A 24,260-nucleotide genomic window follows, 5' to 3' on the forward strand; every position below is an offset into this window, starting at 1 on the left:
TCAAACCTGTCTAAGACAACCATCCATTGTTGAGGAGAAAACTGACCATACTAGATAGGTGGACGTCTTACACAGTGTCTTTATAAAAATAAAATATAAAATAAGCAACGCGCAAAGAAGGAAACTGGAAGTGGCAGTTTGTACAGGTGATTGTCTTATACAGGTGGCTGTTACTGTTATAGCAGGTTCGACTATTCAAATAATGGTCTGAAGCATATATCATTCATAACAACAGGTGTGTGAGTCATAGTTAAGAGATGTAAGAACCACACTGACATAATAACAATTATAACAGTGCTGGGTAAAAAGCAAGACTGACAAAAACAACAGACGGAAAGAAAAAAAAGTTTCGCCTTCCAACTTCAACCAGCTGAACACAACTACAGAGCCAAAGTAAACCAACAAGTCAAAACATGTTAAGAAATTTTATTACGATTCAGTCTCACTCATTCTTTCGTTATGCTTTTCTTTATAATGTTCATAACTCCTCAGTTGTGTGGGTTTTTAAAAATTAAAACCCCAGGCACATAATCACACATGTAGAGGGATTAAAGTCTCTTATTGTGGAAATACAGACCAGTAAACATATAATAATCCCCATTTTGAACTTGTTGATATATTGATCTAGTGTGCAACATCTGGGGGTCACTGAAGGGTCGCCGTTATGTCTCCCAGGAACAGGAAAAAGTGGGCTGTGATCGTCATGATGTGTGAAAACGTGTGTGGGAGGGGGGGGGGGGATGGGTTATACATTACTTATCCCTGCAGATCTACTATAATAAACCAGGAACAATGTGCTCTCCTCCTTCTGTTATAACAAAACTGTCTTATATTCACCCAAAATTATAACCAAAATGGTCAGTCTGCATAATATAAAGAAAGACATTTCCTCTTACTCCTTACATGACCTGACTGTCATTGATAGTGATAGACAAATACATGCCACTAAACTGACAACTCATTTTAAAAAATACAAAAGGTGACGAGGCAATTTGTATTTCTTCTGATGTATACATATGATGAACAGGCTTGCACACTGAGAATTTTTTAAAAAGAACTAACAGAATCCAAGGAAATCTTTCCAAATGTCATAATAAGGCAGGACAAAATGATTGACTTTAAAACACAAACACTACAACTGCCACAACTAGGTGAAAGACCTTACAGCGTATCTAGGTCACAAACGGTACAGCCTTGATCAGTGGTTCTTATAAACCTGGGTTCAATCTAACCCCAGGGGTCCTGTGAGTCAGTCTCGGGGAGTTTGGCAGAGGTCAAGACACACACAAATTGTGCATGTATGTGTCTGTTCCAATCACCCCACTCCAAGGGTTCTGTGAAAGCACACATATGAAACTTACAGGGTTTAGTACCTCCAACAAGGTTAACACATTGACGATGCGCTGTTTTGGGGGCCCTTTAAGAAAGAAGCATGACTTCATTATTCATACAGACTTTTCCATACTGTTTTCTTTATAATCTGAAACTTTGAAAGGGCAGGGGAAAACATGCATATTATTGATTATGCAAATTTGTCTGTCTGACTCTGTGCATGATGGTTCGAAATATGCTGCAGCAACCTTGCTGCTGAGCTCTTAGTTGCAGATATATATATATGTCTGCTACATCCTTAAGTTAAAGAGTTAAGACTGCTGGCCTAGTGATTGTCAGCTGAAGACACGAAACAGGCTCAAGGTGACAACCACACATACTGACAGTTCAGAATAAAACTCAGGGATGTGTAAACTATTTGGATTAAGGGTCACTTTGACTGGGCAATGAACAGCAAAACCTTTCAAAACTGGATATAATGTGCCTAGTAACCTTACTTTTCTTTTATTGAGAAAACAAAAGACAAAAGGCGTAAATTTCTCAAAAACACTTTTATAAAGTATACATCTCGCTCAAGCACCATGACAAATACGATTACTTTATGAAAATGTACCCATTCTTCACTTTTTTTTACAATTCTTCACATTTCTCCATGGGCCCTACAAAACTTTATGGGGGGCCGAATTTGGACCACAAGCTATAGTTTGCCCATCACTGCTATTATATTCAATACTTTAGGCACGTAGGCCAAGACACAAACTTAGACAAAAGTAACACAAGAAAAAGAAATTGAAGAGAATAAAGTACCTGCCAAGTACCATGTAAACTTTTACAATGACTAAAACTAAAGCATACAAAAACATATCTATACTAAGAGAAAAAAAAAAAAAATTCATTTTTTCAAAATATAACAACAACAAAAAACGTAACCATAAAAAACAGAAAAACTGGATCTGGAAAAACAATGAAAATATGGCGGACACTCATTTAGACACACTACCCATGCATTATTAATATTAGTATTAGACATCTCTTAGAGTGTGTCCTTCTATGAAAGATGATTTTTAGCATGTGATACAAGGTGGAACAAAATACATAAAATAGAAAAAAAAAACAACCCTAAAATATTGTACAAAAAGAAGAAACATGTATGTATATATATGAATGCATTTAACGATGGACGGGGCAGAAGTTCCATTTTTTTAAAAGTAGCCTACTAAAATCAATAAGAACCTACAAATCTAACAGTCATATTCTAACTTTAAAAAGTCTCAGTTATTTGATGTAATCAATCAGATTTTTCCTACCGTACCACAGTATTTAAAAATGTTTAGCTCATTTTTACCAAAATGTGATGAACTTCAGTTCCAACTGAGACATCAAACATTGGTGTTGTTGTTGCGGTTGTTGTTATTGATCCAGCAACAGTTGGGTTCTCGCCCTTCTGTCCGATGCCATGTTGTGATAAGTGCAGGTTTGTTGCAGTTGCTGTAATGTTCCGTAGAGTGTGTTGTCAAAGTTAGGTCTCAGAGGGAGAAGTGCAGCTCTGACTCTGATGTCATTTAGGGCTGTACAGAGGAAAAGGTGATGTTCCACTGTCTCATATGCATGAAACAGTGATGAGAAACATCAACTCACTGAGATTTTTCACTCCGATTCCTGATTTGCACTGTGGGGGAGTTGTATTTTGAGGTAGTCTTTTTTATATTTTAATTCTGTAATAGATTCCCCAAATAAAGGTAGAAACTATCCACACAAACATGAAACAAAAAAGAAAACTAAAACTCTAATGCCAACCACTATTTTTCTATTCGGTATTAGAATTGAAAGCACAAAATAGTACAATAATTCTTTTTATTGCGCTACCAGAACATGCAGCCTTAAATTACTTCCAAAACACAAGGGACAAAATATGTTTATGTCAACTTCTGCACGCTCTACATGAAAGAAGACCGGTTTAAAAATGGGCAAACTTCATTTTATAGTAAACTTGTCCCCTTTTATTTCCTTGAGGCCATCTTGTAAAAAAAAACCCCAGTAAACAATGCCGTTCCTATATATGGCTCGCGAGGTGAGACCATTGTGGAGACTGCAGGGCGTTGTACCACCAGAACAGTTTTAATGAGCTAATAAACAAGAAAACAAACCAAGCTGCCGGAGGAGCATTCATATCATCTGTACAACCTGACAGAAACATTTGTACAATTTCGAAAAGATCCTACATTCACAAATATACAAACTTTTCATAAAAGCATCAACAGTGTAGTATTACAGAAAAATTTTCAGAGTCAACACAATAACCGTGACATGAACACTTGAAGAGAGAACCATTGACAATGCAACGGTCAATAGACAATGCAAAAACAAAACAAAACCCGGAATACCCAAACATTCTCTGGATCAACAATAGCCAGAGGAGAAAAACCTGTCAAAAAGAACACTTCCTGCGATAAACTTGAGAAAAAAACTGGTTCTCAAATATCAAAAATCTCGTCCGTACTTCATCGAGATCTACCTTTCATGTATGCACTCACTCAATGGTGGTAAACAAATTACCATCAGATTCCACAACAGGCAAAAACAATTTTGTTCTTTTGATTTCTACAAATCCTCAGTTGATTCACACACATAAGAAATAGCTGTGGTCATGCCTTCACGTAGGTCTGGTCGTGAAACAGCTCATTCTGATGATCAACAAGGTACCTGGAAACACAAACAAAATAAAACTTCCTTGTTTTTCTTTCTTATTTTCTTTATGCTCAGTACCTGAAAAGTGTTACTTCATATGAGTGTCGAAGATTAGAAGTGTTACAAGAGAGTAACATACAAAGAAGAAAAGGAAGGGAGCTAAGGATGATAGACATTTGATAAGAAAGAAGTATGTGTAGCAATCCACACTAGAGGGTTGTCCAACTGCCACTCTTTCTTGTTTGTATATTACATAAAATATATATAAGATTAACTCACTCAATCCAGGGGGTTTTCCCGAAAGAACCCAGAAACCGGTCATTTTGGCACTTATGTAAGGGCCCACAAGTAACCATAAATATCCTCCAATTGCTTTGAAATTAGGCACAAAGTATAACCTGAGATGGAACTTTAGACGTACCAAATTTGTAGTATGTAGCGTTAGTAGTTTTGCTTCGGGGTGTTGTACAAATTTGGCATTTTTGGGGCTTCTCTTTTTTTTTTCGTGGCGGAATGAGCAAGTCAACATTGATATTCAAATATGCTTGTGAGCGTCTAAATCTATATATTGTACGTCATGTATAATAAAGACTGTTGAATACTTTCATGAATAAAAAAATTTATGTTTGAGAAAGGCAGAGAGAATAGATTGCGACACATGCTCAGCTGATCAGTGTGAACAAACGTGCTGAAAGTGCTTTCATAAAAACCGCGATTTCTGCGAGTGTAATGACAGTAGAAATAAAATTACAGCAGCCCTCTACGCAGAACTGGTCGGGGAAATAATAAATTGACCTTGTATAAAACTTGAGGCCGTTTTCCTAAACGAAATAACTAGTATACGGAACAAAACTATAGAACCGAGTCATCTCGGTCGTGGGATTGAATGCACTCCACAAACTGACTGAGATATCTCGGTCACGAGACTGAGTGAGTGAGTCAAAAGATTGAAGCATTAACAGTTATAACTACTCTGGAGCAGAAGGCTGGTCGAGCCCATGAGAATGGTATAAGACACACTGACTTGGACATCCGGAGCGGCTCATCTACCCTAACTCTGCTATAAGAGACCTTATAACAAAATCTAGGGCCGCGATAAATATCGACAGACAGAAAATGACAGTTTAAATACAGCAGAAAAGAGTTACAGGAAAATTAACTCATAAAGTAAACTCCTTAAAGCTCAACACAACACAAAGGAAGCAGTGCTCATTAAAATAATCCAATAACATTCCACTGTTTTGTGCAAAAAGCCATTTCCTCACAAGAAAGAATTCTCAATTTTCTGATAAAACTAATGTCCCAACAAGAGGCTGGATCAGTAGAAAAAATCACCCTTTCAGAAATTGGTACACTCCAGGATGGACCACCAAGAAAGATCTTTCACAGAAATTATACTAATTTTAAGTTGGGAATTATAAAAGGAACCTGTTTATGTTCATAAATTACCATAAAAAGGACTTTTTCATAACAGTCAGGATAAAAACAGCTATTTTTACAAGATAAAGAAATTAAAATTAACAAATCACTAACAGTCAGCAAAAGTGTGACTCATACTGAAAGCAAAAACTTACTGTAGGCAATGGTGAATGAACTTGATGATAATTTGTAGTTGGACTTCTTTCATTTTCATTTTCTTTAGGAGATCTGGTAACTTTACTGGAATAGACAGACAGAAAAATGTTTAAAATCAAATGCATGTGATAAAAACCATACCTCAAATGCCATAACAAATCAAACTGATAACTTCAAAAAGAAAAAAAATGTTTGGCATTCAGAAATAATGCGTTTTCAGCTTCTTAAGGATATTAAGATATTTAAGATATATTAATGCTCTATAAAACAAATTCATTTTAAATGGTCTTGCATTAATGATTCCCCCCCAAAAAATGGTCTTGCATTAATGATTCCCCAAAATGTTCTATATCACATGCATGTATGTTTAAACAATTTTTTTCCTATTCCTAGGTTTACCTATTCACTGTTTAAGTATAAGGTTATGGACCCTATCTGGCCACACTGCACAAGGAAAAGTGAGATATTTGATAATGTTTCCAAATGAGATGACAAAAGAAAAAGAAACATCAAGCAAGAATCTAAGTGTATGGTGAAACGCGGGAGTGGGGATTTCACCACCTAAAATTTGTTTTGACATTTCACTTAAACAAGGAAGATCAACATTATGTTTGGGTTTTTACTGTGTTCCCTCTTTTTCCATAGCTAGAATTAACTCATTTTTATTTAATTTGTCTGTTTGCATATTCTGATCCACTTTTGTGAAAAGATGTGGATTTGCCCCACATTCCGCTGTTCGGAATAAAATTGAAAAAGTTCAATACTCTGGAAATAAATGTCATTGTCTGTCTTGGAAAATTGCATGCTGCAAGTTTGAAACTGATAAAAGATTTTTAGCAAATTTTCCAAGTTTACCACTTTGCTGTCACATCTCGCCGATCGGCAATGTTTACCACCCAATTTCTTTGGATTTCCCCCAAAATGCCTTTGCCTATGATAGCAAGGGTTTTTACTATGACCCTTGTGATGGTAACAAGGTATTAATAAAAAATATCACAAAAACACACATTTTACGCTTCAAATGAAAAAGTATGGAGTGAAATTTCTTATCTTCCCCTACAGGTTGCAAAAATATATATATTTACATACCAAACATGCGTAGCAAATGAACAATGCCATAGATCTGCGACGGGGTAATGGGGTTCCGGACCTTGACGTCGTGCGGCAATAACTGCCAGCCTAGAATTCTGTCCATGGCATCCTCACGACCTCTAGATGACCCCATCGTCATACTCTCCGTGCCCGCCGCGGAGCAGGCACCTTCCAGACCATTCGTTGTGACCACCTCGGGCTGTGTGAACAACATGTAAGTAAGTACAAAAATGACTTATGATGAAACTACAACCCGTTCATCGATGTGCTTGTCCGTCCTATGATCACTTTTACAAAAGTATTCAACAGTAAACCAAATCCAAACACAACTATAAAAAAAGAAATAACTTTTCAGAACGACAATTGTCCTGAAAACGTTTCACACTTTTTTTTAACTACCAAGGAGTCCGCTCACACTGAAAATGGTTAAGGGGGTGTAGCTATGGTCAACACCCAAATGCTATACTTTTTGGTCTAACGCTTGCTTTTCTGCATCAAAGGGGGTGACATAGTACAAAAAAAGGTTACCAAGCAAAAAATTCAAGATTTTAGCAATGATAATCTCGAGCCATCAAAAATATAGGATTGATTCAGCATTTTTAAAACCAATTTTATATTTTGTCAATCATCAACATGCTTCAAGATAGAAGCCTAATATTTGGCATGGCGATTACTGTTGGTAGGTAGAACAACCTTACAGAGCCAAATTTGAAATTTTTGTACTGACTTGTGAGCCTTACAGTCCTTGTTATGCACTACATTCAGGTCTCCAATATTTTCAGATTTTGTAAAATAAAAAAGGCCTAAAATTTCAAAGGTGTTCCATAAAAAGAAAAATGCTACTGTAAGGTTATAGAGAAATGTGCATAAAAGATTGTGTGCAAATTTGAAACAATTCTGACAGTAACTTTCTGAGATCTACTCAATATAGTGTTGCTACCTGGTCAGATAAACAATTCTGAGAAAACTGCAAAGAGAGATAATTTTTGGTGAAGATTTTCCTACATTGCTACCTCTCTCAAATGCATTTTCCAGCTATTTCTAAGTTTGATAAGGAATTAGGCTTCTAAAGATGGATCCTTGATATTGATATCTATTAAGATACTCCAAAATCCGAAAACTGATATTTTTTTCTAAATTTTTACTGATCTGACCAGTGGATCCCCTTAATCCAAAAACAGCAATAACTGGAAAGAAATAAAATCTATTTTTTTCCCTTTCATTTGAGTAGCCTCTCTAAACTGAAAACCCAATTGAACTGAACAAAATCCAAGTCCTGCAGATTTAGGTTTTAGCAGACTTCACTGTATTAAATACAAGAGTTGTATATATAAGTACATTCAACATATGAAGCCGTGTACTATCATACACATTGCCATATTTTATGGAAAGATCATCCCCTACTCTTCCCAGGTAATGGAGAATGCAATCAGTCAGTTACTTTCTCTATCGTTCGATTTTCAAAAGCAATTAGTAGTATGAACAAAGATAAGCACCTTAACACGATACCAGTCATTCAGGGAGGTCAAAGGTAAGACAGACAAGAGGCTGAAACAACAGGAGCAAAGAAAAGAGGAAGGACCAACCACCCCAGGGTAAGGAATAGTCAAAGAAATAAATAGTTCACCTGTGATGGAGACGGTAGCGTGGGTAAGCACAATTCTATCTCTGAATCACTTCCTGGCTCCTGTTTGACCAGCACCTCCCCAGAAACTTCCGCAGTGTCAAATTGGGACCGTCGTCTTGTACGCGAGGCAATGGGGATGATAGGCTCAGAGTGGTGGAGTTCCACAGAATCTTTATCATGTCTGCGGGTCGCCTTGGGGGATGAATGGCCAGGATGTTTCGGACTCTTGTGTCCTGAAGGGTTTCTTGACTTTGGTGGGTGGGGCGAGTTTTGGGAGTTTTGCTGCTGTGTGCCATGGGCCACATCTGACCGCGGGACGTCCATGGCAGCCTGGCGAGTGACACGGCGCAGAGGGGCTTTGTCCTGAGGCAATGAAGTCGATGAATGGGACGAGGGAACTGGAGAGGACAGCTCCTGCTGTTGCTGCTTACTCAGTTTTTCACTTTTACCTTTAGGATGCGAGGATGATGAAGTGAATCTTTCTCCTCTTTGAAGCATTTCATTGGATGAACTGAGGAAATTAAAGATCAAGTAAGGAAAAAGAATGAGATCACTACCCTTAAATGTTGCCTACACAGAAAGGATAATTGAGCAGAAGTTCTGCACATAATGTTTGTCCATTTGAGTACAAGAAGCACATCAACACAATAACAATTATTTAGCACCAGAAAAAAAATAAGACAGACAGTTGCAAAAGAGGGATGATAAAGGAGTAACCTACTAGCAACACTCTCAAACCACCCACATAAATAATGAAATCAACTATTTACACAGTAAAAATAAAGAAGATTGACTGTAATTCAAAGAAATTTTTGGTTTAATAAATCAGTTTTAGATGAGATCAGGAAAGAATGACCATTATGAGCGAAAGAAGATAGCCTTTGCATAGATAGCATAAACACGGCCTCGCGGGCACATGCCCCGGCCGCGTGGTATCGGCGAAATCGGGGTAATTCCGGTCGCTGTTTCTTTGCCCTTTCTCTATAAAACACCAAATGCCGTACACCCATGGGTGCCAGTTAAAAATTTTAACAGCCCTGAAAACCCAGATCCAAAATTTTCCCAACCCTGTTAAAAATAATTGAAAACTCTTCCTTCCTTGCCGTCTGTATGTTGCTTGTTGAACCATTTAGTCAACTTTTACGATGCATGCTAGGGTCCAGCAGTGGATACCATTCTTACTCCTTATCCACAAGGAGGCAGAGTCCAAGCTCACACTTTCTTAAAGAAGGCAGTTATGTTGGTGGTCTTAGTTTTTTTTTAAGGGTCTTGGAGATTGCCTGACTAAGGCAAAAGCATGCACCGGGTTGTTAGACTTTCCTACACCACACAGAAACATTGATATCATAGAAAATTTCATCAAACCATTGCCAACGCAACTTATTTTTTACACTTTCCTCCAATTCCTCCATAGAAGCAGGTCTATCTAGAAACTTAATCTTCAAAAATCAAACAGAGCTGCATGCACAGATCTAGAAATCTATTTGAATTAATCGAGGTTGACGGTCGCAGACCTGCCACTCTATGAAATCTAAAAATCAAGATTTTCGAGTAAAAAAATCAGGATCTGGTGAACAAAATCGGGATCAACGGCAAATCAGTCATAAGGGGTACTGGGGAAGGGGGGGGGGGGTCTCCTGGTTGCCTTTTATGAGACAAGTATGCAAGAGAAAACTTTTGCAGGAATAAGTTCACGCTTGGGCCTCTAAATAGAGGAAAAACAGAAAGACAGCATTACTCGAGTCGGAGTTGGATAGACTGGGGGAGCGCAGATTGCAGTAAAGCTGAAACTCTCGTAGTCTTGAAAATAGCTGACTCATAACTCGAATCATCCACGGAAAAAGCCAGCGTTTTCATACAGTAACATTTGACTTCCATTGTATATACACTCAAGGCACCCCCCCCCCCCCCGAAAAAAAAGATTGCAACAAGGTTGTTCATTTTTTTTTCTTATTCCTTTACTTTGTTCTCAATTAGTACATGTATCACGGCACGCACTTTAAGCCCAAGTGTCAAAACAATAATCCCCCCCCCCCCCCCCCCGGCCATCCACACTGGTTAAGTCCCTAAAAACACCTCGACCAATGCGACCGGTGTGAATGAACTTTGTTGACCCCGACAGTCCCCGAACACATGCGCTACTCACACATACGAGGTCATATCAGGTGAAGAGAATGAGCGTTTGAAAGTTCCACTGACAGGTCTTGATTACGGGCCCGACTAACCAGAACTCAGACGAAGCTTGCTTCTAAAGCAACGGCAGAACAACGAATGGATTATTCTTTATGCCATGTCATAATTGTTACTGTAATCAGGACACCATAGGAGAATACTGGGTTATAAAAGCGAAAGTAGACCTTGAGCGTATCCATGTCGGAATTCAAAATCGATACTGCGTCAGTTTTAGTTGAAATAACGTGCGTGAGTCATCTACTAGATTCGGCATAGATGCTTTAGAAAGTAGCATTCCAAGTTCCTGCCGACAAAAAGCTCAATCGGTGCTTCCAAGCAAAAGAGATTGCAGAACTTTTTATATTTTTTTCTAAGAATCAGACGCAACAGACCCAACGACAAAAAAATCAGGACACTGGCGATCGAAATCGGGAAAATCGCGATGCTTGAGATTTGAGTGGCAGGTCTGCGGTAGGCTAGCTTACGACGCGACCACTCGCTGGCTTAGCTTTCGTCTCACTGACATTGATCCCGGTTTTCGCACAAACAGATCTAACTACTCATGAAAAAAAACGAAGGGATAAAAAAAATTAGATTGGAAACCGTTCACCCCTTATTTGAGCCAAGTAATTGTAATGTATTTTATCATTTCGATCCCGCCACCGGCGTTTCCGGTGATCAGACAGACGAAACGAAATATTGCATCCGGAACTTGCATGCATATCGCAATACCAGTTTTTAAAAGTCCATTACGCTTGGCCGGACTCGATCGTTACCGGCCAAATTTTTTTTCGCCGATTAATTTTTTTTTCCTTTTTAAAGACCCGATGCAACCTGGAAAGTGATGCTGTGAAATTTTGTCAGCCCGGAGGTCTGGCACCCATGCATACACCTTGTAAAAATTCAGCTTTTCCTCGTTACAATGGTGTAAGTTGTTTATATGTCCGATTATTAGGAGCTGGAGAATCGCCGAGGAAAGCGAAGCCCCTTGCGGTCGGAATGCGTGGTCGGCTGGTTAAAAAATTGACATGCGTGCATTCAAATGCTTCGTGGAACAAGGGATGATTAAATATCGTCTGTTCATTAGCGGAGAACTGTAGAGTTTTAAACGGGCTTTTCCGTAGTATATTTTTAGCCTTTGGCGTTTAACTTGAAAGCCTTTAAAAATACCATCAAAATTTTTAAAGATCAGTTTTTACTCAAAATATGTAAAATACTGGCTCAAAAAAAGTATCAATAAAAACATCAGTTTATTTTCTATTAGAATAAAGTAATCCACTTGAAATTATTTGGCATCAATCCTTCCGCGAGACTCCAAAAGCATGTGACCCCCACACGGGGTACACTACAGTATAGAGCCGACTCGCTTGCCACGGGGGCCAGTGCGGCGCCGGCCGGGTCAATGCTCGGTGTTTTTGTCAAAATAACGACCGATCATTGTGTTTGAGGCGATAAAATACTGATTTGTAATGATCTCACAATCTTGAAAAAAATTAGGCTCTATATATTTGTTATAGTGATTGTACTCTGTTAATGTGGAGATGTTTAGTGCACTTGGTAATCTTTTATTATCCGTCAAACATGGGGTTGCAGCCAGTGACTGACTTTAACAAATTTGATCAAATTTTAAACAACTACCATTTTCTTAGACATTGACTGAGAGGTTAAAGAATGGTACCAAAATGCTCTGTGGATATAGGCCTTTCAAATGGAACAGATAAAATTGGCATACTGCTACTTTGAAAATTTTGTTTCTGGTACCTACACTCAAAGTAAATTGCTACATTCAGCTTACCATGGCAGATTAAAACTCATCTTTCATTCATTTCTCAAAAAGAATGATATATATACTAAACATGTGTAAGCGTGCGTGTGTGTGTGTGTGTGTGTATGTGTAATGATCTAATATTACTATTTTATAGTGTAAAAAGCAATAAATGCACATTTAGAGGACAATTTCTTGTATTCATACTATCAGACAACAACAAACTTAGATTGATAGTCTTTGGAAAAATCAAAACATTATAACTGAGTAAAAAGCAATATCATTTAATCTTATGAACCCAAGTGAACGCCTGAGCATAACTACCTTTACCCTTCTGCACATCCAGCACAAAGGAGAACAGGTGTACAATTCCAGACACCGTGGTTGGGGGCGGGGGTGGGAGGGGGGGTCGAAAGTTAAAGCACTGACACAACATTATTCTGAAGTCTCCATTTACCCGTCCATATCTTTCCCAGATGAGTCTGAAGGTTTGATGTCTTTAAGTGCCGTCTCATATTGTTGTTGCTCTGCCGCATAGAGGAGAATCACAGGCAGGGTGAAGTCAAAGATAACACGTAAGCTGTCCACAAACTCTTTGCATAAGGAAACACTGAAAAAAGATGAGGAAAGAAAATAGTTGTACAAAACACATGTAATGACACCAACAGTTCACTCTTAATGATATATGCAACATAAAATAATTACCACAAGTGAGCCATTTTCAAAATGTGAACATAACTGAAGAGCTTCTTTTCCTCCATCTATTTGGTTATTTCTTAATTTAAAAAGCTTAAAAGTCTTTTTACAAAAACAAAACATTCTTAAAGCATTATTTTATAAAAATGATCCGTATATGGGGGGGGGGTGTTTGCCATTGATAGAGGATAAAATGATCTCTAGCAGACAATGTTACTAAATAAATGTCAAAGACTTAGGAAAGTATTGTGCCTTCAGTGGGTTACCAGTTATTTCTTAAGCATTTCCAGAATTGTCTGGAAAATCAGTACCCTCATGGCTATGAATATCCAAGCAACTGGGTTTTCAATTTTATTTCATTATGCTTCCATTACATAGAGAGGGTTAAAATATGTGTCAAAACGTGGTGGAACCAGGCACTCGTCAATTTTTGGGTATACATAGTTATTGATATCGTCTCAAATCTTGTTCAGTTGTCTTGCTATTGGTGAAAAAAAATGCACATCTATCTTGAACAGAAAAGAAGATATTTGAGATTGAAGTAGATGGGGTCACTTGGTTTCAAAGGTAGAATTAGCTAGAAAATGGCTGCCAAAGATTGTTTATTTCCACGTCTTGACAGTCAATGGAAACTGAAAAGTTACATTTTATGTGCCATTAATCAATGTTTGTCAGTAAAACCCATCCAGAAATGTGTTCTAAATTGGACAATAATGGTGTTTAACCAAAAAACAAAAATTCAAATGAATAGACAGGTTCCAGTAATGGTAATCCAGTCATTTTTCAAACTATACAAACTCAGGATGTTGTTGTTGTTGTTAGCAATCCAAAAGCATCTGAGCGTTAACTCTTCGGCATGATACCATTCTGTAATAGCTGCATGTCTGTTCTAATTGTTGTCTTGAGGAGTAGAAGCAGTTAGACGTGTGGGGGAGCTTGGGAAGAAAATATCCTCTCAAATCTGTTAGTTTTCTACAGAAGAACAGATGATGTTCCACAGTCTCTGAGGGGTAGTCACATATTGGGCAGGCAGCAGACTGCTTTACTCCAATTCGGTTAAGATGTTGATTGAGGGGCACATGTTGTGTTCTAAGTTGGAAGATTATGGTTTGATCTCCCCTCCTCAACTCATTGATGGGATCATAAACTCTGGATGAATGATGGACTTCAGAGTGATCATAAGTACCCCAGCTATAAACAGGTCCACTGTTAAATAGAACTAAAATTTTCAAGGAGTGGCTCTTCATTATCCAAGGTATATCGATTGCCTAGAAACCCACTGATTTTATTCAAATTCATTGGTCACTGCCAGCACCTTAGGGAATCTTAAGGTCTGGCAGTCACCTTGAAAAAAAAATTAAGAGATGACTTCGAGCGTTTTGACTATACCATTTGTCTGGGGGACACTTGAGAGTGTGCTTGCTGCTGCTGTTGCGGGTCTTCTCCCGACCCCCGCTGGGGTCACACAGATAGTTCACACAGAACGTCTTCATGAAGCTTTCCAATATATCCACCACACAGGGCTTTGCAGGCACTTGCGTCAGCTGTGGGATGAAGAAAAGATTTTAAGAAAAAAGTTTCCAAACTAGTTTTATTTTCATCAAAATTTCGCTACCCAAGTTTTTGAGCATCATAACAATCCTAGTGAGCTGTTTCCTGTTCCTGTAAGACATACCTGTGACTCATGGCTGCTCGAGATGTTGCACACTATTCCAAGCAGTTCAAAATGGGGGGCCAACTTGACTGTTTTTTCTTCTTTTTTTCTACTTCTGTAATCTGCTCCTCATAGACCTCGACACTCTTTAATTCTCATTACAGCTGAGTCTTTACATTAATAACCTTAATTACCACAGTAATAAAGAGGACTTGCCTTTCAGTTTCTAGCAGCTACAAGCAATATTCAAAGGTACTCTTAGCTGTTGACTTAAAGCAATGAGCACCAAAAAAAAAATCGAAACAAAACTTGAAACTCTTAAACATGACTAAATTCATAAACGATCCAGTGTTATTTTATAAATATCATGGCAAAATCCCAAAGCAAGCATATAAAAAGGGACCAGAACGTGTTTTCATAAATCACAAAAATTACAGTAAATACACACAGATGCACTAACTAAATATACTCTAGCTTTTTCTCAGAGGACGTGAATTGGAATATTGAATCAAAATGCATAAAAACAAAATAGCCATTGAGTGAAGAAAAAAAAAAACACTCCTGAAAATAAAACTTTTGCAGTCAATATGACAGAAGAAGTTATCCTGAGAGCAACCAAGACTACAAAACCACAAGCATCTAAGAATTTACCTTGCTTTTCTTATTTATTAGAACAAAATCATCTTCTAGTTGAACTTTCAGGCTGTCTGGTATTTCAAATTCAACCAGGCTTGTTTTCTACATGGAAGAGATCGGAAGTAAGGAAAATGTCAGAACAATACACATGATGAAACATAAAGGAGAGTGACAATGATTTTATTGGAAGTAGAAAAACAACAAGAAATGAACATGGAAACGGGCAATTAATTGCAACAGGCTGGAAAGCAGTAGTTATCTCAAAGTATTATCTTATGTAAAGACAAATTCTATTTTTTTAAAGCGATTTTTTTAAACAACAACAGAATTCAAGAACTTATAAAACATCAATGGATTGTTTTATACAATGCAAAAAAAAATACAAAGGTCAAACAGTTTAAACTGAACATATTATATACAAGTACAGTATTTTGTTTCTTCATACCTGTTTTTTCTTATCTTGACTTGATTTGCTTCTGCCAGGTCTCTGAAAAAAAGTTGGAATACAAACAACATATCTAAAACAGATACAGTTTTTAAAAAATAATCTTGAGACAATTACGTATATACCCAATTCAAATATACACATAAATATATACTTATGGACATGACACATAAAACAATATAAATATAAACCTTTTATCTTTCTTAATAAGTAAGACAAAATGTTAAAGATCATATGAAATGAATAAGCTAATTGAACCTCTGAATAAAGCAATCCTCACAGAACAATTCAAGCCCTCAAAAAAATAAAAATAACAATACTGAATATATACAGAACGTCAAAACACCCAATACTACCACTCACTTTGCCAGTTTCTGATTCTTCTTCCGTATCATCACTCTCAGAAACGCTCCCAAAATCGGGTGGTGCTCCTCCAAAAGCTTGATGCAAAATTGCATTGATTTTTTGTCTCCTTTGACTGTTCTTGCGACAACTACAGAAAAGGCAAAAGAATAAACTGATAATCTTGCAACAACAAAAGAAAAGACAAATGGAACAACAGGAATTATTGAATAACTCACATGAAAAACATTATTTGACTTTCCCAAAAAAACAAGAGCCACATTAAAATGAAAACAACATATTCCTCATTTTGCATATTAAGCTGAAATTTGACAAGCTAAAAAGGCATAATTGTTATATTCATCACCTTCAAAACTATAGTCCAATTGTGACATAAGCACCCATTCAGATGGTGTCATATATGCTATACACATAATATTAGGTGTCATACACACAAGCAAGAAAACAAAAAAACATTATAAAACAAAAAAAACCCTGTATTTTAAATCAATCATGCATTCGCTCATCTCAACATTAATAAGTCATTCCAACTATAAACATTTCTTGAACTGGAAAAAACACTCACAATTTTTTGGCTGTATCTGCTAGTTTTCTCATCAGCTCTCTGTTTTCTACTGTATCTCTCAAAACGTAGCTGTCTCCAACTTGACGGTCCCAGCTTAAAGAAATACAAAATACGCAATATGACTCATAAAACATTAACAATCAATCTTTGCTTTGAAAGATTCTCTCATATATCCATGGCATGCAAATCTATCCAATGATCAACATCTCTGAAAGTCACAAAAAAATAATAAAATGAGGGGAAACAAAGAGCAAAGATTTCTGTAAAATTAATCTATTCATCTAAAACAAAATGATCACTCACAGACACGTGTTAACTTGTTAACCCATTCTTCACACTGAGCCAATATATTGGCAGTCATGAATGTACCAGTTTAAAATACAGAGAGAGAACTCTCCCAGACAGCCACACATTCATTGTCCAAGAGAAAAAGTGGTTGTCTTACTTAGACTCATTCGGGACGCATCGGACGTCCGATAGCCTTGAGCTCTGCTGGCGACGCATCGGACGTCCGATAGCATTTCTTGACCGTTGTATCCGCACAAATGAAGGTATTCCAAGGAACAAACTTTTGGTTGACATCGCTAAGCCATATCTTATTTTGTATTTATTTACTTTTTAAATTAACCGTACAGCGTCGTTTAAAAAAAATTTTCTGTTGCGATATATGAAGGTAGTCGAGGCGATAAAGAAAACGGATCTTCGAAGAGTACCATACAAAAAAGGACTATTCATAATGACTGAAACTATTTCTTCACAGCATTTGGACTGTAAATTGTGAGGTGATGTGTTTTTAGCTGCGTTATAGTCGTGTTTTGACTTTATCTTGTTAGTTTCTGCATTTCTTCACTGTCAATTTAGAGGGACAAAAAAATGTTCGGGGTCCCCTACACCATTTTTGTAGGGGTCCTGGCAAGTTTAGGAATATATCCAGGCAAGTTTAGGAATATATCCAGGCAAGTTGAGTTAGATCTAAGGCAAAGTCCAAATGTTGAATGTGTACATAGAGAAAACAAACTTTAAAAATATCAAAAGGGAAAAAAATGGCAGGCTTTCAAAGTCGACCCAAAATCGTGCATCTCTGGGAGCAAATCTGGTCCAAAACCTGCGTCCCGAATGAGTTAAGGTGTCCACCAATGATAATAACTTTTTTAATCGTTTCAGAGGAGTGGGAAGTAGTAATTTGTACTGAGGTGATTGTCTCCACAGGTGGCTGTTTGAGCAGGTTCAATTGCTATGATAAGGAATGAGCTAAGAATCTCAGTGGCATAGTGAGTAGTGGACACTCTGGGTGCAGACTCAAAAATGATGTCAAGCAAATGTCGGTGAGACAGGATTTAGATGGGTGGTCACTGGGGAGTGTCTTTGAGCAAGACACAACAACCCCAGCTAAAAAAAAAAACAGGGTGCTGCACAGTGGTGACCAAATTTGGCATGTTTATTAAGTTATTCTCCATTGGTGTGATATTGCGTATTCCGTATAAGTATATTTGTGTGTTTAATTATGTATTTATGTACGTTGCCATTGTAATCCAATGTTCCTGTAAGACATTACTGTAACCCATGGCTGCTCGGGATGTTGCATACCATACTATATCAAGCAGTTCAAAACGGGGAGGTAATTTATGCATTAAAAAATATAAAAATTCCAGACGGTTGAAAGGAATTACCTGCTGTTCCATCCTTGAAAGTGAACAACATAAGCTGGTCTTTTCTTGCCAGCTGAGTCTTTCACAGTCCGCTGCTCAACAACCTGAAAGGAAAATATTTCGTTTTTATGGCATTCAAAGGGGGGTCAGATATGATGCCACATGGAGAAAAACGGAAATTCCATTAGTCCACACTGACTCTTCAACACAAAAAGATATTTTCTTAGATATAATAGGTCTACTATATATATATAATGTGGCCAGCTCTATTCGGACGAGTCCGATTAGATTTTCTATCTATTCGACTCGAGTCCGAAAATGGGTTTTATCTATTCGGACTGGGTCCCAAAAAATTTTTTTAAATTCATTCGGACTCGGCTTCTAAGTGAGTTAGGTGAGTGTAAGGAGGCTCCATAATGTAACTGTTGTCGGGGAATTTTACGTAAAGCCAGAATTAGAGCTAGAATTACCTACTAGGACTGTGTAATTGAGTCAAAATCAAAAGACTGCACTCTCATTGCCCAATGGCAGTGTCTACGTACACGATAGCCGACAACTCAGGGTCTTTCCACCACCATTACAGGATCAGCATTACTTCCACCACCATTTGACTTTCCACATCGTCGGTCGCAGGGGCGTGGCGTGACTTCCAGAGAAGGGGCGCCAAGAACAAATTTATCACAACGAATAGTATTGCCTACTTATTACAGGCCTATAAACTGCAGACCTACTATATACGCCTGTTCATTTAATTTTAATACTGATATAGGGACACCTACTTCCATGCGAGAAGAATAGATAAGTGCTGGTACAATTTTTATATAGATCGAGAGAGAGTTCAGCGCTCAAGATGCGCATAATCACATCACATCGTAATCACACACAAAACAATAACTTCCAACTGATCAACAGAAAAGCACACATTCACAGTCAAGAACTCGCACGCACTATTGCCCTCGGGGCGTCTTCACATAATGACCCCATTCCCTGATTCCTTGCAGTTCTGGTTTCTAGAAAGCAGACAATAAAACCTATTTTTAGATAGTTCGCAACCATGCCATGTGGCCATGTCCAGGCTAACTACCACACCATCCCCTCCCAACCATACAGGCGCCAAATCCATCTTGGCCCTTTGGCCCAACAGTACAATCTCTTAATGTGATGGGAGTACCTGTTGCAGTATTTTTAGCTGAGTTATGTTCTTGGTGATATCTTTTTTGTCTTCTGTCAAACGTCTGGATGGGGTATTAAAGAAACTTTTTTGCTATTCTTGGAAAGAAAACCCTGTTTTCAACTGATTGAATCAAATAGTTTATAGGTCATTTTGAATTATTTTTACCAGACGTCACACATAAACAATGAACACCCAGATGGGTTCAGGCAGAGACACTGGTTCAGGTTGGGCCGATCTGGGTTCGGCGCCCTCCCTGACGTCAGACGAATGGAACGAAAAACGGGGGGAGACACTTGCGACCGGCAACGGGAGGCTTACCCGCCCTCCTCCCACTAGCCTAATAATAGACACCTTAACTAAAGACTGGAGTACTTAGGAACAAGAGGTTGGTTTGAAAAAAATATTGTGATATTTTGTTAATTTTGGAACATCGTACACCCTTTTTTGAAAATCTTTTCTCCATTTCAAAGGGTGGCGCCATGGCGCCATTTGCGCTTGGAGAGCCACGCCACTGGTTGGTCGCCTGATAAAACCGTGAATTCCACAAATTTTCTAAAATCGTTTCTTTGCATATTTTGATAGTGCTCGGTAAGATACATGTCCCTGTAAAACTATTTTTCAATTATCTCAACTCAAACGTGTAATCTGACGTAATAAAAAAAATCGTGAATAAACACCGTGCCCCAAAAGTTGCTTGATGAAACCGTGAATCCCACACCTGTGTGGAATTCACGATCTCATCAGTCAGTTTATGACTTGCGGGGCTGACCGTTCGCGCCGTGAACGCCTCTTTAGACCATTGAAATATGGGCAACTGCGTTGAGCAAACATAATGGTCGGTCAGTATTCACAGTTTCCAGGCAAAAGATAATCATTTATGATGTCGATTGCATGTGTTTTGCGAGAAAATCTCTCTGTCACATAATTAAAATGTGTATCTCGTAGATGCAGGACTGGTATTGTTTCACAACGACTGTCAAATTGGAATGTGTGTCCTTCTAGTAGGGGCTATACATTTTTTATCTTGCTTGTTTCCCCAAAAAAATTTTTTTTAAAATATATATATAATAAAATTAAAAAATAAAAAATTGACGTAGTCAAGTATAAAATACGTGTATATTTCCGTGTTGTATCACAACCCAAACGTGTATGACATTGAAAGCTTTTTGATTTGACAACAGAGTTCCCTAACGAGTAAAGGAATTTTGAGAAGCGGAGCAATGTGAACCACTTTGGACATCAAAGAAAGCTACAGAAAATACAGCACGAAAATAGTAGAAGAACCAGACTTCTATGGAAAAAAAGTGTCATTCAAAGTACACGATGTGTTGGAACAGATCAAAGGTGCTTTTTTAACCTCCGAGAGAGTAAGAGAGAAAGAGAAAGAGAGAGAGAGTGAGAGAGAGAGAGAGAGAGAGAGAGAGAGAGAAAGAGAAAGAGAGAGAAAGAGAGGGGGGGGGCGCAATAAGCAATACAAATCAAGACATAGGACGATTAATAAAAACTAATGAACTGAAACCCAGATATGATTGCTCAATCAAATCAATGGACTACTCACTATTAAAAGACAAAGCCAAAAACTATCTTTGTCTTTGTTTGGACTTTGACACGGGGAGACAGAAAGTCCTATGTAAATGGTATTCTCAACACAAATGAGTACAATTTAAGCAAATGCGATACACCAAGCTGAAAGATGCACACTTGGGTTTATTATCTGAAACAGAATGACCAGAAGATCATAGTTTGCAGGATGTTGATATCTATGACCTGGCTCTCCCATTGTAAATTGCTCTAAAAGAGCCCATGCCAGTTTCATCATCACCTGGCTCACCCCGTACGGACAAACACCTTCCTCAATTCACTACCATGGGCTAACTTCTTCATATTTTTCAAATGTCTTTCCACTTTTCTGTTCATCATTCTCTGCGACTTTTCTACGGGTTCCACATGGCCTTCCCTTGATCGTTTTAACCTGTGGACTCCAAGTTAAAACTTTGTTCGTTATGTAGCTGCCCTCTTTCCAGATGGTATGCTCAGTCCAATCCATCTCCACTGCTTTCTTCAGTTTGAAAATGTTCAGCTCAGTACTTCCTCATTGGTGACTCTGTCTGTCCAACTTCCTCAGGCACTTGTTGATGACAGCCTGGATCCTCCAGAACTTTGTGACGAGTACTTTAGAAGAGCCTAACCCAGCTGCACCACCAAACAATCCACAAGGGACGTGCAAGCCAAGGAGTTTCTGCTCACATCTGAGGACATGCATCTGAAGGTTCCCACTCACTATTGCCAGCAAAGCTCTGGAAAACTGTATCTTGATCCCCGATTCTGTAATCAGTGGGAGATTGAAACCGCCTGCACAGGTCAGGGACAATCTGCCTTGCATGTCAGGCTTCTCAAATATGTGATAGATGAAAAGAACACGTCGATCTATGAGTCAAAAAAAGATCAATATGAATTGTGCATGAGTTTTGAGTCTTGACAGCGTCAGCCAGACTAAGTGGGAATCTCACATGTCAGAAAAGAACATGTCAAAGAAAGGGCACGCAATGGATAAAACATTTGCTCTTAGACAAGAAGACCTTGTGATGATTTGCCTGAATCTTCAGGGTGTACTTTGTCATTGTCTATTAATTCATCCAGCTCTTGTTACAGAAACATGCACATAATCTTCAATGCGACCTCGTATGGTGCCTTCTATTACTTATGACAAAAGGCACAAGGTGGTTTGATTGCAAATGAATTCACAAGTTGTTTGATGGACTTTTTTTCAACGTGCACAAATGCATACAAGGTTATAACAATATATTATTATACAGCTACGGGTGTGTGTGTGTTTGTGTGTATCAGCACAAAATTGCATCCATTTCTAATGCCGTGAGTGCCTTTTCCACTAGAGCAAACACCGAAATTGAATACAAAATCTTATTAGAGGCCACACTCATATTATGCAAGTTGATAGTAGTATGCACAGCGTCATTGAGAGCCAGCTTTAAATAAAAGACATTTTCAGAACTGCAATTTTTATCATTATATCAACGAAGACCCTATAAAGTGGAATTTGAGGATCACATTTTCCTCCATGATTTTGCCAAAATTGCTGTTCACAAAACTGTCAGGTCGGGTAGACAAAAAGAAGACCAAACTGTTAATGCAGTATGAAGCCTCTGATATACATAAGGAGAAATTGTTTGCAAACTGAACTCTAACGAAGAGTGGGAGAGTCTTCTAAAGAGAAAATGAAAACTTAACAAACAGTTCCCCACCATTGTATCATTCTACTTATAAATGGCAAAGAGTAATTTTCAGAATCTGAGACACAAAAAGAGTAAGATAATGAATTATGATCATTCAGTCATTCACGGAGTATATAATATTTTGATACAAATCAAGTTCTCAACCCATCCACCACCCCTCCCCAAAGGACATACACTTACAAACAATTTGAGAAAGAAGGATAGAAAGAGAGAAAGCAAGCAAATGAAGGAGTATGATTTCATAAATTACATACAAAATCACATTCATGTAAGAGTGAGAGATGTTTATAGTGGTAAAATAATGAATAGCTTTCTGTTTCACTCAGTCTGTAATTTCATTCTCAGTTTTAAATTGGTCTTTTAAAATCTTTCTTATGACAGTATTTCGTGCTTTCATATATTTTTAAAGGGTGACCTTATTTAGGCCACATATGGCCTAAATAAGCTAAACCCCCCTCCCTTACCTTATTTGGGCCACAGGTGGCCTAAATAAGCTAAACCCCCCTCCTTTTCCTTATTTAGGCCACACCTGTGGCCTGAATAAGCTAAACCCCCCTCCCTTACCTTATTTAGGCCACACCTGTGGACTGAATAAGCTAAACCCCCCTCCCTTACCTTATTTAGGCCACATCTGTGGCCTAAATAAGCTAAACCCCCCTCCCTTACCTTATTTAGGCCACATATGTAGTCAAAATAACCAAACCAATGTAAAGCATTGTTTTCTTTACAAGTTACATTATTATCTCTTTAAAACTGTTCACATCCATTTTCTTTCACAGCCGTATCGTACATGACATGTGATGTAGAATCAATTTAAGGTCCTTGGAAAGGTGACCAGAAAATAACAAAATTATTTTATGATCTTCACTTGCACTGCAATTTTTTGGACAAATTAAAGTCTACCTAATTATATTTTTTCCCCTCATTTGTCTTCACTATAAATGACAACTGGCATGTATTGTTTTCAGTTATTATCAAGAAAGTGGATAGGCGGACTACGGGATAGCCAAAAGGATAGGTGGACCCCGGGGTCTACCTAACAAAATGTTAGGTTTTAGGATGTGAACCCCGGAGTGGAGGACAGCGTAGTGAAATAAGTAGATGGCTAGGTTTAACTAAGGATCGGTGGACCCCGGGGTCAACATAATGAAATAAGTAGATCTAAGTTTATTTTATAATAGGACTGGCGGAGCCCGTGGTCAAAGTAGTGAAATTATAAGTAGATAGGTTTAATTAAGGATTGGAGGACCACGGGGTCAATGTAGTGAAATCAGTAGATCTAGGTTTAATTAAGGATTGGTGGACCACGGGGTCAATGTAGTGAAATCAGTAGATCTAGGTTTAATTAAGGATTGGTGGACCCTGGGGTCAATGTAGTGAAATAAGTACATGTAGATAGATCTAGGTTTAATTTTAAGGATTGGTGGACCCTGGAGTCAACGTAGTGAAATAGGTAGGTTTAAGGTGAACCCCAGGGTCTACCTAACGAAACACTAGTTAGGTTTTAGAATAGGTGGATCCTGCGGTCACCGTAGTAAAATAAGTAGGTTTAATCAAGGTGTCCCGGGGTCCA

General features: G+C 38.1%; 1 protein-coding gene across 1 annotated transcript in view; it reads right to left on the reverse strand.

Moving 5' to 3' along the window:
- Nucleotides 1–411: 411 nt before the first annotated feature.
- LOC101861146 (male-specific lethal 3 homolog) overlaps nt 412–24,260 on the reverse strand; it is a 34,445-nt gene continuing 10,596 nt past the window's right edge. The window contains exons 2-12 of the mRNA XM_005104943.3: nt 18,281–18,363; nt 16,611–16,703; nt 16,046–16,175; nt 15,683–15,724; nt 15,253–15,339; nt 14,337–14,491; nt 12,709–12,861; nt 8,315–8,825; nt 6,685–6,886; nt 5,595–5,679; nt 412–4,035 (exon numbers count right to left, since the gene is read on the reverse strand). Coding sequence (XP_005105000.1) covers nt 3,978–4,035; nt 5,595–5,679; nt 6,685–6,886; nt 8,315–8,825; nt 12,709–12,861; nt 14,337–14,491; nt 15,253–15,339; nt 15,683–15,724; nt 16,046–16,175; nt 16,611–16,703; nt 18,281–18,363 — 1,599 coding nt within the window. The 3' untranslated portion in view covers nt 412–3,977. The remainder of the gene's footprint in view (nt 4,036–5,594; nt 5,680–6,684; nt 6,887–8,314; nt 8,826–12,708; nt 12,862–14,336; nt 14,492–15,252; nt 15,340–15,682; nt 15,725–16,045; nt 16,176–16,610; nt 16,704–18,280; nt 18,364–24,260) is intronic.

Source organism: Aplysia californica, unplaced genomic scaffold, assembly GCF_000002075.1.
Source record: "Aplysia californica isolate F4 #8 unplaced genomic scaffold, AplCal3.0 scaffold00443, whole genome shotgun sequence".
Taxonomy (NCBI): domain Eukaryota; kingdom Metazoa; phylum Mollusca; class Gastropoda; order Aplysiida; family Aplysiidae; genus Aplysia; species Aplysia californica.